The 15000-nt window shown below is 45.3% G+C and overlaps 2 protein-coding genes across 12 annotated transcripts; one reads left to right on the forward strand and one right to left on the reverse strand.

Moving 5' to 3' along the window:
• The first annotated feature begins 247 nt into the window (after positions 1 to 247).
• On the forward strand, positions 248 to 6855 carry LOC119011289 (myb-related protein B-like). Of its 11 annotated transcripts, XM_037084277.1 has the most exons (16): positions 390 to 438; positions 1294 to 1378; positions 1612 to 1687; positions 1946 to 2017; positions 2193 to 2291; positions 2876 to 3096; positions 3173 to 3326; positions 3427 to 3588; positions 3752 to 3874; positions 4093 to 4200; positions 4561 to 4691; positions 4857 to 4935; positions 5013 to 5102; positions 5247 to 5450; positions 6080 to 6179; positions 6260 to 6855. In XM_037084277.1, exons 1-15 carry the CDS (start codon positions 405 to 407, stop codon positions 6167 to 6169), a joined length of 1728 nt encoding a protein of 575 aa, XP_036940172.1. In that variant the 5' UTR covers positions 390 to 404; the 3' UTR covers positions 6170 to 6179; positions 6260 to 6855. The 11 variants fall into 11 exon arrangements, with proteins under 11 accessions (XP_036940178.1, XP_036940180.1, XP_036940179.1 ...); XM_037084283.1 differs by lacking the exon at positions 390 to 438 and adding an exon at positions 248 to 366 and having other exon boundaries at positions 6080 to 6855; XM_037084285.1 differs by lacking the exon at positions 390 to 438 and adding an exon at positions 283 to 347 and having other exon boundaries at positions 1317 to 1378; positions 6080 to 6855.
• Positions 6856 to 6986: 131 nt separating this feature from the next.
• Positions 6987 to 12549, reverse strand: si:dkey-97a13.12. Its single transcript, XM_037084292.1, has 6 exons — positions 12445 to 12549; positions 12182 to 12254; positions 12015 to 12058; positions 8652 to 8819; positions 8005 to 8099; positions 6987 to 7916 (listed from the first exon to the last, which is right to left on the reverse strand). The coding sequence occupies exons 2-6, from the start codon at positions 12246 to 12248 to the stop codon at positions 7697 to 7699; spliced, it is 594 nt and encodes a 197-aa protein (XP_036940187.1). The 5' UTR covers positions 12249 to 12254; positions 12445 to 12549; the 3' UTR covers positions 6987 to 7696.
• Between the last annotated feature and the right edge of the window lie 2451 nt (positions 12550 to 15000).

Below are 15000 nucleotides of genomic sequence, written 5' to 3' on the forward strand. Positions count from 1 at the left end.
GTTATTGCGCATTGCTTGTCTTAAATATTGCACATTAAAGAGAAACAAAGCGTCCTTCTACTGACTACTGACATGAAAATGCAGATTTGTCTCAGTGAGTAAAATAGCTAGTAGTTATTTATTACTAAATAGTTTCAGTGTTCTTTAATAAACCGACAAATAGACCAACTAATTTAACATTTTTTTTTACAACCTTCTAAAAATCTATGTGACGTTATCACCGTCTGTCCAATCAGAGGAGAGTCTCGGTGTCGCCGTTCAAACACACGCGCTCTGGTAACTGAACCGTCTCGAGCTGCTCCTCCGCCAACCAGCCAACCCTCAGGTGGACTGTCTGATCCCTGCAGGTACACGGTGATCCAGCAGGTAAACTGGCGGTAATATACCGGTAATGCACTGGTAATATGCCGGCACACAGGCCACGACCTGTCAGTCCAGGTATCATCCATCTGCCACTCTTTAAACGTCTTTAATCGTCCGCTCAGCGGCTAACAGTGGCTAGCTTGTGTTAACGGCCGTTAGCTCAACCGTCAGTGATCTGTTCCACTTGAGTTTTAAGGCTTGGTGACCGAAACCTTCGGGGTGACTCTGTCCCGGTTCTGTGGGTTCAGTGTGTTGGTTCAGCTCACAGTTAAAGTACTGAAGTATGTTGATGCTCGTTAAGTGATCAGATGGACCGTGACCTGACCGTGGAGCTAACAGCTCTCCTGACTCACTGACTGACTGCTGTGTGAATGTGGCCTACAGCTGAGGCTTCACACAAGCTGTCAATATGTTCACACATTAGTTATTGTTTAGTCATATTGCAAAGATTATTTCATTATTACTCAATCTGCTGACAATCGTCATAGATTAATCAGTTAATTGTTCAGTGTATGATAGAATGCAAATAGTTAAATAATGGCTTTCACAGAGGCTTCAATTCTCCAATGTTCTTATTTTGTCTGATGAATCATATAAAAACCTTAAGATATCCAATTAACTGTTAGTTGAATAAAACATCATCGATTTAAATAAACTAAAACACATATGGCATTTTTTGCTTGCAGCAGTTAACCAGTGATGAAGCCAGACCCATTTGTTGTACTGTTTCTTGTACTGTTCATGTCCAGACATTTAAGCTGACGTCTGGTGGATTCTGTGACAGGTGAGCACAGATGTGGTGTAACATCCAGCTGTTCCACCTTTTCTAACAGCGAACATGCAGCAGGTCCAATCACAGAGAACACAAGCATGATGTCTAATTGACACTGTTGATACGGTATCTGACTTGGGATCTGTTAATGTGCTCAGTGTGTGTGTGTTTCTTCCAGCAGCAGTTCAGTGTGTCCGTGTTCACAAAAGCCACAGTGATGAGCAGCAGAAGCCGCAGGACCTGGTGAGGGCTGATGTACACATCACACCTGTCACACACCTGTCACATGTCAGGGCTGCAAGATTGATTGTTTTCATTATCAACTGATGTTTGTTGAATACATTGTTTGGTGTATAAAATGTCAGAAAACAGAGAAACAGAATATCTGAGACAGCTGATTGATTGTTTCAGATGATTGATTAATTGGTTGACTGATCCTCTAACAGTGTGATCCTGTGTGTTGCCTCCTCTCTCAGTGCAAAGAGACGTTCAAGTTGTTTTGGACGGTTCTCCAGAGTGACTCTACAGAAGCCTGGATGGTCCAAAGATGAGGTAATGTTCATCCTGTCAGCATTCAGGGTGTGAGATGGATGTTCTTCTGAGGAGCTGCGGTGTGGTTCATATTTCCTCTGTGTGGTTCTGATGGTGGACAAACTGACGATCAGTTTTCAGATATTTGATGTCAGACAATGTGTCAGTCATTAACCTGTTAATAACTGTCAGTCTGAACAGTGATGATGATGTAGATGATGAAGGTGATGGTGATGTGATGATGATGTTGATGAAGGTGATGGTGATCTGTGTCCTCAGGATGAGAAGCTGCTCAGGCTGGTGAAGGAGTTTGGATCCAGCAGCTGGTCTTCTGTTTCTCTTCATTTTAAAGTGAGTAGTTTGACTTCACGTCTCTGTGGTCATAGAACAGACAGCCAGAGACAAACTGCAGCTGGCTGTGGGTGTATGTGTTTGTGTGTGTGTGTGTGTGTGTGTGTGTGTGTGTGTGTGTGTGTGTGTGTGTGTGTGTATGTGTGTGCGCGTGTGTGTGTGTGTGTGTGTGTAGCAGGGCCAGAGGTCAGATGTGGAGTGTCAGAGGAGGTGGCAGCAGGTGAAAAACCCAGAGCTGGTCAAAGGTCCCTGGACTCAAGAAGAGGATGAGAGGGTAAAGACTGGAACCAGTCAGGACACACTGTGATGATAATACATATATGTACTGTAGTTTTACTATAATATTACTAATTTTACATACATATACTTTTGCTATACTGTACTATACCTTACTATACTTGTGTACTATACCTTTGCCCTCTTATTACCATGCTATACTCGTACAGTCCAGAGTTGAGCAGGTGTTTTTTGTCATGAAACCAGATCCTGGACAGGACCAGTAATACCTCCCTTCACCACTAGGTGTCCCTCCTCAGCTGCTCCTCAGTGGAACATAATGAGCCCATGAATGAACAACCATCACTGAACTGTTCTAAAGTTTAACATCAAAATAATGAGTCAAATGAATCAACACTCCATACACACAGAGACAGCAGCCTGGTATAAAGACAGACAGACAGACAGCAGCCTGGTATAAAGACAGACAGACAGACAGCAGCCTGGTATAAAGACAGACAGACAGACAGCAGCCTGGTATAAAGACAGACAGACAGTAGTCCGGTGATCTGATCATGCTGCTGTCTGTCTGCTGCATGCAACTGCTCCTAATGATATGCTGTGATGTCACTTCCTGTACAGGTCATCGATCTGGTTCAGAAATACGGTGTGAAGCGTTGGTCGCTCATCGCCAAACATCTGCGCAGTCGTAACGGAAAGCAGTGCCGCGAGCGCTGGCACAACCACCTGAACCCGACAGTGAAGAAGAGCAACTGGACGCTGGACGAGGACGCCGTCATCTGTCAGGCCCACAGACTGCTGGGTAACCGCTGGGCTGACATCTCCAAACTGCTGCCTGGCAGGTAGGTAACCACTGCCAGGTGTCTGTCATCAGGACAGACAGACAGTCATGAAGCAGTTTCTGTGTTTTGTTCTCAGGACTGATAACTCCATCAAAAACCACTGGAACTCCACTTTGAAGAGGAAGGTGGAGAAGGAGGAATACCTCCAGGTCTTACACCTGCACCACTCCTGCATCACCTCCTTCAACTCCTCCAGCTCCTCTTCCACCAGAGCCAACATCCCCACCAAGGTAAACATCCCACCAAGACACCACCCTGCACCCTATATCATCCACCCCGTCCTCCACCCGTACAGCAACATGATAATAAGTTTGGTGTTTGGTCCAACAGGCAGACAGTCTATCCTCTGTGAAGGACGAGTCCAGCTGCACCTCCACCCATCAGAGTGACCACACCCACCTGTACTCCAGCAGTGTCCCTGCGTCCTCCTCAGGTTACCACTCCTCTGTGAGCGTGAGTGAGCTGACAGTGCCCGAGGAACTGATGGAGGCGGTACACTAGCTTTTTGTTTGACTGTTGGCTTTATGAACCCTCAGCGTCGTCTGTCAGACGTCGCTGAGTGGAAACTGCTCATGTAACTGTCAAAGTAATCGTGACTGTCAGCTCATAGTCAACCAGTTTTATACCTGAAATAATGAACCGGACTTCATCACAGAACTCAGACACCTGGAGCTGCGAGCCGCAGGAAGTGACCTCAGCAGCCTCCACAAGCAGAGAAGACAGCGAACTGTCAGTTACTGATCTGAGCCGGAGCTATGTAAGAGAACAAACACCTGAGGTGTCGATCCTTTTCATTATCCATTTATCTGTTTTCTCCATAAATCCATTACATGTTCAGACTGTAACCACTCATCAGTGTCTCCCAGCTTGTTCTTCAAGCTTAAAACTAAAAAATAATGATTTTATCGTTCATGACAAACAAAAACAGCAAATGCTGATTTCAGAGAAGCTGAAACTAGTCAGCTGCAGCTGACAGCAGCGTGTCCTTGTGTGAAGGTTGCAGGTGTGACAGAGCAGCTGAAGGCTGGAGATGGAGCCTCCTGCAAAGACTCCACCTCCTCCTGGAGCAGAACACAGGGAGCTGTGAGCTTCTCCCCATCAGAGGTAAGACAAGAGCCTGTCTGTCTGTCTGTCTTCAGTTGTCTGTCTGTCTGTCTGTAGTTCTTCAGCCTGTCTGTGTTCAGTTGTCTGTCTGTCTGTCTGTAGTTCTTCAGCCTGTCTGTCTTCAGTTGTCTGTCTGTCTGTCTGTAGTTCTTCAGCCTGTCTGTCTTCAGTTGTCTGTCTGTCTGTAGTTCTTCAGCCTGTCTGTGTTCAGTTGTCTGTCTGTCTGTCTGTAGTTCTTCAGCCTGTCTGTCTTCAGTTGTCTGTCTGTCTGTCTGTAGTTCTTCAGCCTGTCTGTCTTCAGTTGTCTGTCTGTCTGTAGTTCTTCAGCCTGTCTGTCTTCAGTTGTCTGTCTGTCTGTAGTTCTTCAGCCTGTGTGCTGTTGATGATCTGAAGCTGCAGCGTCCCATCTTCACCTCCACCCCCGTCTGTTCGTTCAAACACTCCACCAACAACAACTGTGACTCGTGTCTGCACTGCAGCTCCAGCAGCCAGTAGGTGGGGGGTGGGGTCAGTGTATCAGGTTAGTGGGACCTTGTTTACAGTGTATTAAGGCATTTTTGTGTAGTGAGTGTGTTGACATCCATATTAAGTACACTTCCTATCTGGAGCGCCAGCTGTCATTGGCTGAGACACGTGTGCTGTGTGGATGTGTTCAGGACGCTCTCAGAGATCACAGAGTTGTTGACGGCGGCTCCTCCAACACCAACTCCTCTGAAGAGCAGCAGCCAGGACGAGGTGACGATCAGCTGATCACACCATCAGACGCTCTGCCCACATGTATGCAGGAGAACTCACACTTGTTTCTGCTTCAGGTATCAGTTTGTTGGAGCAGGCTGATCAATCTGCTGTGGGACGAGCAGAGTGTTCATCCTGACAGCCAGCAGTCCAGCAGCAGCTCAGAGGTCTGAGACACACACACACACACACACACACACACACACACTTCTGTCTGTCCAGGTGGGAGAGTCTCCGCCGTTTGACAGATTCACACACAGCAATATTCATCTGTGTGTCAGTTACACACTCATGTCAGAACTGTCCTCCAGGTCCAGGGAGAGAGTCTGCTAAGCTCCATCCTGCAGGTCCAGACCCAGTCCAGCTCCGTCCAGCAGACGGAGTCCGGCTGTGTGCTGGGCTGTGAGGAGTTTGGCTGCTTCCCATTGGAGGGGCAGGTGGAGGTGTGGTGGTGTCAGCAGTCAGTCAGCCAGCACTCTCCTGATTGTCCTGCGTATAGACCGAAGCCCTTTGAGGTGAGGACAGACTCTGAGACACTCTGAGACCTGACCCCTGACCAGTTTGGGTTCATGTGTTTCCTTCCCGTCTGCTCAGACTCACAGTGAAGCTCTCACACAGTAACGCCAGTATGTTTCCACCTGAGTCACAGCTCCATCAGGACGTTGAATTGGACTGCAGCCGTTGTCCCAGTGTAGGAGTGTGTCCGACTCCCCCCAGCAGGTGGCGCCGTGCACCGCGCTGACAACATGGCCGACTGTACACTAGCGTGTTCTTGCTCGACCATTAACCACAGCGATGCCTTCATCATTGTCTTCTTCATTGTATTTCCCTGCTTCCTGCTACACATTTATGCCATGGAAGACTACCGGGTCAGTGCCTGGTGCAGGCCGGTTCAGGTCCGACTAAGACGTTTATATGAAAGAGTTAATCGGCTTCCAACTGCATTAACTGGACGTGTTGGTCCAACTTCACATTCAGTTCAGTACAGTTTCAACTGGACGAACACAATAATGTGATTTATCATTATGTGAACATACTGAGTGATGATGATGATGAAGGTGGTGATGATGATGATGATGGTGATGAAGGTGGTGAAGTGATGATGGTGATGATGGTGATGGAGGTGATGATGATGTGTTGTCAGGTGAACGAGGAGCTGCAGGTGGTGATGTTTGGGAGAACAGATGATCAGATGAGTGTGACGGAGCAGGCCCGGCTCTACGCGGAGCCGTGACCCTCAGCAGGTGAGTCCAGCTCGTCCTCCGCTCCGGAGACACTCCTTAGTTGCCTGCCGTCATCTTCATCATCTCTTCATCATCATCAGTGTAATGAGGCCGACCTGTGGGAGGAGCTTGATGAGTCGTCCTGCAGCTCTTTATTTCATTGATCTTATTTTATTATGAACAGATGATTGACAGCTTCACTGCACGTCCATCAGTTCAGATGATCCACTGATGTTTTATTGATTTATTTAGCAGTTCAACATTTGATTGACTTGATTTTATACATAATTTATATTTTACACTGCATTTTAACAAAACAATGTTTTTGTATTTTAAAACAATTTCTTAAACTTATTTCTTGTGTTTTTACTGAAGATGTCAAAACTATTTTAAATTCTACATGAATGTTTTATTCATGTATTTATATGTATTATATATTATATATATTACATAGTTTGTTGTCTTTTTGATACAGAGACACTTATTATTTAAACTTTTGGATAAAAACTGAACATCTGTTTAACTCGATGGATTTTAATTTGATACATTTGAAGAAGAGTGAACTAACTGAATGTATGTGGTCTGATAACAGCTGGATATTGATTGTAAATTATTCTTTTACTATTGAATGAAAACAGTCAACATTTATTCATTATTTTATTTAAATTGTTTTGCACATTAAACAAACTGATGAAGATGTCTGAGGACTGTTATTGGACAGATGTGATGTGTCAGACACACCAGCGACTGATTCCTGATCAGAAGACTTCAGGCATCAGTTACACACAAATTACTGTAGAATTCAGTTTTAATCTCCTTTAACTTCTTACATGGAAACACAGTGTTGTTGTTCCAAGATACTTACAAAGTAAATAAGTGTAAACAGTACATCCTGTTGAGTAACTTAACAGGTGGTTTAAAAATAAACAAGTTCAGATCAGGGACACGGACTTGATAACTCAGACATGATCACTAGAGTTTGACTTTAGTGACTGAAGTGGGATCTCAGTGACTCTTTCATGACCTCGGTGACTCACACTTGACCTCAGGAAGCACATCAGACTTTTCTGACTTGGACCTGACTTGCTGATTTGAGATGATCTCGGTGACTTGAACTTGACTTCAGAGTTATGAATAGGATGTCAGTGACTTGGGAATTGTCTCAGTAACTTTGACCTGAAAGGCTTTGACATGACATTGTAACTTGGAGATGAACTTGGCGACTAATCATGATCTCAGATGATGACTCGGGCATGACCTCAGAGACTTGTCCCTGTGATGTCATTCATACTTTGAGTGAGACTCAGCTCAGTACTGACACTTGAGACGTCACTTGATGTGACGTCAGGGACTCGAAAACAATGTGTCCGAGTCACCTCAGTGACTTGGACCTGATGGAGTCAAGCTGTCAGTCAGGACTGAGGTTTTTCTCTTTGGTTCTGGGTCAGAAGAGAATCAAAAATGCAAGAAAATCAGTAAGAAGCTAAATGTCCTCATGTCTGGGAGGCGTGACTCATCACAGATCAGCAGCTCGCAGTCTAGTCCGGCTGGAAGGCGCTGTTGACGGAGCCATTCTCCTGAGGAGGGTGGGGGAGGTGGGGGCAGCTCTTCCTCCTGGACTTGGCCAGGACTCGGTGCAGGAGGCTTGGGGAGCTGTGAGGAGGAGCCACCGAGGGGCCCCGAGTCTCCAAGTGCCCTTCGAGTCCCAGTGGCCGGCGGACGCTGTCTCGCCTCAGCAGCTTCGGAGTGCTGCGACCGCTGCAGGGACAATAAAGTCAGTTTTTATGACATCGTCTGTAATTCAGCATCTGCATGCTCAAAGTCACCTGATGTTGTGTGCAGTCACCTGGTGCAGCCACAGGGGGCGCCTGCAGCCGTCACAACGGCCGGTACAGACACTCTCCTCACCAGCGTGGGCGTGGCTGTAGAGGAAGCGCCGCCCTGCATCACAAAGACTGTGTTACATGACAGCGTCAGAACAAGACTCGATCCCAATCCTGACCCTGTCCCTGATCCTGACTCTGATCCTGACCCTGGTCCTGACCCCGTCCCCGGTCCAGACCCTGTCCCCGGTCTAGACCCTGTCCCAGATCCTGACCCTGTCCCCGATCAGTACCCTGTCCCTGATCCTGACCCTTCAGGTTTTATGCTTGTGAAACACGGCTCATCTGCGTATTTTTTCAGCCCGAACCAGCGGGTCTGGTCGGGTTTGTCGGCCGGCCTGACCCGTTGAGAGCTCTAAATTATTTAAAAATCTGTGACATCATCACAATGTAGGCTGAGCAGGAACTGGTGGGCGGGGCCAGCAGGGGAAACGCCACTGTGCATATTAAATGAGCCGCATGAACAGGAAGTAAAGAGACACCAGAAGACTTTTTGGGTGTGTGCATGAGGCAAGTGACAAACAGACTCCAGTACAAACTACAGCTACATCATCATCATCATCATACAGTAAGAAACCCAGTGGACCCAGTGGGTCAGGTGAGTCGTTACCTGGAGCGGCTCCACACAGGCTGTGGGGAAGTAACCCTCGTTTCCATTCTTCAGCCGTCCAAACCACCAGGTCTGGTCCTCCTTAAACAGGACCTGGATCACGTCTCCCTCATTCAGGTCCAGTTCTTTCGGCCAGCGGGACCGATAATGCGCCACTGCCACCACCACCTGCCAATCACAGTCCAGGACTGAAAACTTTGCACTCAACAGCAGAATCTTAAAATCTCCTTATGAGCATTTAATTAACCTTCAGTAACTCTTTTAATTTGAAAACCTTTTTAAAAAATACCTTAACTTGAAAAGGCCTTAATGAACCGGTGCAGTCTGAGGGCTTCATCATTTACCTTTTAACCACCACAGACCCATGAGTGATGAGTTCAGGTGTCTTTAAGGTTCTTGTTATTTTCATCTGCTAATTAATGAGATGATTAACAGCGTCACCAGATTCAGTGGAACCTTCATGTTCTGAATCCATCTTGACTGAAGTCACTGCGTCAGTTCAGAGGCTTTAATGGTTAAACAATCTCAAACCTGAAGTCTCTTTGATTGTTTATCTTTGATTGTACATTCATTATAAAAAAAACAGATTTTGGATTGTGTCATTTAACTTACATAAATCATTAAAGCTGCTCCAGCCTGACCTCATCTGACCCGCCTCACAGGAAACGGCTGCTAATTGGTCAACAGAGATTCTGCGTGCTGAGGTCACGTCCTCGAATTCTTTCTAAGAACTTGTTTTAGTCTGGAGCGATAACACAACATGTTCACTTTAACTTTGTGTCTGATAAATAAATAAAGGATTAATTATTTCTCCATCAGCAAGTGCAGAGTCGCGTCACTGGGTTTATGATTTGATGTGTCGTGCTGCATAATCAATGAAAAATCAACTGATTGATTAAGAAAGTGCATCAACACAAAACTGAAGTCTGAAAAATGGTTCCTGCAGCGATGACAGACAAACGCACACAATGAACGATAAAATGTATTTTTAAATCCAAAAATAAATTAATTTATATTCTGTGTGTGTGTGTGTGTGTGTGTGAGAGAGAGAGAATCGTACATCAGTGTGTCACCTTTAATCTGCTTTAAATAGCTGCTGCTCAGCTCAGCAGGCTGTTAATACTCAGTGGTCAGAGGTCACACTGATGTAACACTGATGTAACACACACACACACACACACACACACACTGTTCCCTGATGTTTTAAGAGTTCAGCTTGAACCAGTGAATCACTGACTGACACGTGGACATGCTGCCAGCCCACCTGCAGTCGACAACATGGCTGATTAATGAGCAGGTCCACCACACAGAACCACACAAACACACAGAACCACACAGAACCACACAAACACACAGAACCAACACAAACACACAGAACCACACAAACACACAGAACCACACAGAACCACACAAACACACAGAACCACACAGAACCACACAGAACCACACAAACACACAGAACCACACAGAACCACACAAACACACAGAACCAACACAAACACACAGAACCACACAAACACACAGAACCACACAGAACCACACAGAACCACACAAACACACAGAACCACACAGAACCACACAAACACACAGAACCAACACAAACACACAGAACCACACAAACACACAGAACCACACAGAACCACACAAACACACAGAACCAACACAAACACACAGAACCACACAAACACACAGAACCACACAGAACCACACAAACACACAGAACCACACAAACACACAGAACCAACACAAACACACAGAACCACACAAACACACAGAACCACACAAACACACAGAACCACACAAACACACAGAACCACACAAACACACAGAACCAACACAAACACACAGAACCACACAAACACACAGAACCACACAAACACACAGAACCAACACAAACACACAGAACCACACAAACACACAGAACCACACAGAACCACACAAACACACAGAACCACACAAACACACAGAACCACACAAACACACAGAACCAACACAAACACACAGAACCACACAAACACACAGAACCAACACAAACACACAGAACCACACAAACACACAGAACCACACAGAACCACACAAACACACAGAACCACACAAACACACAGAACCACACAAACACACAGAACCAACACAGAGACACAGAACCAACACAAACACACAGAACCACACAAACACACAGAACCACACAGAACCACACAAACACACAGAACCACACAAACACACAGAACCACACAAACACACAGAACCACACAAACACACAGAACCACACAGAACCACACAAACACACAGAACCACACAAACACACAGAACCAACACAAACACACAGAACCACACAAACACACAGAACCACACAGAACCACACAGAACCACACAAACACACAGAACCACACAGAACCACACAAACACACAGAACCAACACAAACACACAGAACCACACAAACACACAGAACCACACAGAACCACACAAACACACAGAACCAACACAAACACACAGAACCACACAAACACACAGAACCAACACAAACACACAGAACCACACAAACACACAGAACCACACAGAACCACACAAACACACAGAACCACACAAACACACAGAACCACACAAACACACAGAACCAACACAGAGACACAGAACCAACACAAACACACAGAACCAACACAAACACACAGAACCACACAAACACACAGAACCACACAAACACACAGAACCACACAGAACCACACAAACACACAGAACCAACACAAACACACAGAACCAACACAAACACACAGAACCACACAAACACACAGAACCACACAGAACCACACAAACACACAGAACCACACAGAACCACACAAACACACAGAACCACACAAACACACAGAACCACACAAACACACAGAACCAACACAAACACACAGAACCACACAAACACACAGAACCAACACAAACACACAGAACCACACAAACACACAGAACCACACAGAACCACACAAACACACAGAACCACACAAACACACAGAACCACACAAACACACAGAACCAACACAAACACACAGAACCAACACAGAGACACAGAACCAACACAAACACACAGAACCAACACAAACACACAGAACCACACAAACACACAGAACCACACAGAACCACACAAACACACAGAACCAACACAAACACACAGAACCACACAGAGACACAGAACCACCACAGGGAGGATGTGTGACCACACGCACTGATCCAGATGTTTTTTGGGTTTTCAGGAGGAGTTCTTTTAGGGATTTGGGGGTTCTGGTCTCTCTGCGTTTGGGTCGTTCACAGTAAGTTCCTGATGAACTCGGTGAGTTTTAGAGTTCAGCAGAAACTTCCTCAGACTCAGACTTTACCTTCTGTGCCTCCACATGTCTCATCCTCGTCCTCGACCTGCACACTGACACACACACAGACACAGCAGGGTTGATGGTTCAAATCCATGAAACCACTGATCAGTTATCAATACGTGCATGATCACAAGTAATTGATTAATGGTGTGTGTGGATGTGTGTTGACCCACCTTGTGGGGAGAAGACGGTGGTATAAACCTCAAACTGTTGGTCGCTCTGTCTGTAGATCTGCTGCATGCTGCTCTGCTCACACACACACACACACACACACACACACACACACACACACACTGGGCTTAAATACCTGCTGTCACTAATCCTGATGTGTGCGTGTGTCTCTGTAACACACACACACACACACACACACACACACACACACACACACACACCTGATTAATGTATTGTTTGGACCCTCTGACTGGGATGTGACTACCTGAATGTCTGGTACAGGTGAGCTAAGGTGTGTCACAGCGTGGACTCCTCTCGCTGATGAAACTCATCACAGTTGAGTCATGTATCACACAGGTGAGTTCAGGTGTGTGCAGCTGCATATTCCGTGGTGCGTTCAGGGACACTCTGTGATTAGCTCGTTTTCTGCTCTGAGGTTAAACCAGTTAAACACAGTCACATCAGGTTTACGTAACAACTGTTCCAGGATCAGATTAAACTGGATTAAAACTACCAGAGAGAAAGTGAGTTCTGAGAAACAGACACACACACACACACACACACACACACACGCTTCAACACTCTACTATTACTCAACTGATTAATAACTTTAGTTACCTCATAATCCATTAAATAACAAATGAGTTTCATTACAGTTATACACCAGAAAGATCGATCCCAGTGTGTGAGTGTGTGTGTGTGTGTGTGTCTGTATATTTACACACACACACACACACATATATATACACACACATATATATACATATACACACACACACATATATATATATATATATATATATATATACTGCCTAGGCTCTTACACTTGTTCCAATCAAAGGTCCCCCAAACTCAATTTGTAAATTGGGAGAGAGTAATATCAAGATTTATTAGGGGAGAAAGGTACCAAACTCTCCAGCCTCCAAGAGACAGGAGAGGTACGAGTCTCCCAAAACTATAGGACAACAGCCCAGTGTAGATCAGTAGTATGTTCAGGGCTGCCCCTGGCTGAACTGGGGCCCTAAGCAGAATTTTATTTTGAGGCCCCCCCATTACTAAATTACTGTATCACGAAATGCCATTTAGGTTTACAACCTTTACTAGTAGGAACAAATCAAATGAACAGCCTCTTTTAACAATGGAAGTGAAGTCTGACATAACATTAAAAGGCCCTCGGCACACAAATTCAACCCGATCGACGTCTGATAGGTGTGCTGGCCACGCAGCAGGATCAACAGGTTGTGTGTTGGAGTGGCGATAGTAGCATCTGCATCTGATCAGAAGGTGCTGGGTGGCTGCGGTGACGAGCCGGGCGCTGGCTCCGTGTCATCCTTAGTAACAAACTGCAGCGTTGACCCTGTTATGACAAGAAATCCGTCATACAAGCAGATTATTAGGATTTGTTTTGGTATCATGGGTCAATTACACAATGAAATTAATGTTGTTTTGTTAAAATTGTTTTGTTTGTTTTGTTTGGATTATTGTCAGTGTTGTTCTTTTAATGTTGGTTAAATTAAAACAACAATAAAAACTGAAGTGGAAGAAAAGGGAAAATGTGCAGCAGCAGTGAAACTGCCTGAACCTGACCGACCAACGTTCCGTATGTTCAGCACACCGCATGTGTCATGAAAGACAGACGTGGATCATCTCACACTGCAAAAGAGCACAAATACCACTGTCAGATCAGTAGAAGCATTCACCATGTCACAAGGCCAGACACGTGATAAAACAAGGAAAAGAGCTATAGAACGCAGTCCAGGTGGGACACTGGAGAGGTGCAGTGATAATACAATGAACTGAAGGGATGAAGAGTCAGATTTCCTGCTCAGGACGACATCTGACTGGCTGCAGTCAGAAAAATATATCTGGGTGACCGAGGCTGCGTGCCACATGTCAGCCAGTGCTGCTAACTGAACCACTTTCACACTGTTGTTCTCACCAGTGTCACCACAGATTAAACCACCTCGGTTTACTCCGCACACCTGCTTGACATGAAGCAAAGGTGCTGTGGCAGTAGGGATGTTGACAACCTGCAAAACCATCACTGATGTAACTAAGGGCGACAGCAAGTTTTTATTCTATTAAAGCAATGCTGTTATCTGTAGCTGTACTGATTGTGGAGAGGATTGTTCCAGAGACTCACTGACGACTCTGCTGTCTGAAGACCACGAGGGGACGATGAGAATGCAGAACATGTTACATCTGATCCGACAGATGATGATCTACATGGTAACCTCTTTGATGAAGATAAGGACACCACAGTTTAAGGGATAATTGCTGTTTATGTGTTTATTCTACTGATTATGATAGTACAGAAAATCTAACTGAACTTGTAGTTTTCTGAATTGGCCGACTAGAGACATTGAGGGGAAAAATACTCACAGCATTTGTACATATTAAAGTGACCCCATCTCTCCTGTTTTTCCCTTTCTAGAATGATAATGACTATAATGTTTTGATCTGCCTGATCGGGTTTTCACTCTCACACTCTACAAAATGTATAATTATGTTTGAGATCAGCATAAACAGGATGTGATGGAAATGTACTTCACAAAGAGAGATGTGAACTGAAGTCTTACACAGGAACGTTCAACTGTTTATCATGACCTATGACCTGGTTTAGGTTGTGTTATGACCCGTGTAAGGTATTGAGGAATCTTCCTTCTATCAGCGTGAACACACACACACACACACACACACACTGAGTCTTCCCTCTGAGCTGTGTGTTGCTCCTCTTGTAGATTAAAGATGAAAACCTGGTGTGAACTTTGAGCTGCCTCCGATCTCCTTCCTCCAGCTCTAAATGATCACAGAATTATTC

The sequence above is a fragment of the Acanthopagrus latus genome, chromosome 21 (genome assembly GCF_904848185.1).
Source record: "Acanthopagrus latus isolate v.2019 chromosome 21, fAcaLat1.1, whole genome shotgun sequence".
In the NCBI taxonomy this organism is placed as follows: Eukaryota; Metazoa; Chordata; class Actinopteri; order Spariformes; family Sparidae; genus Acanthopagrus; species Acanthopagrus latus.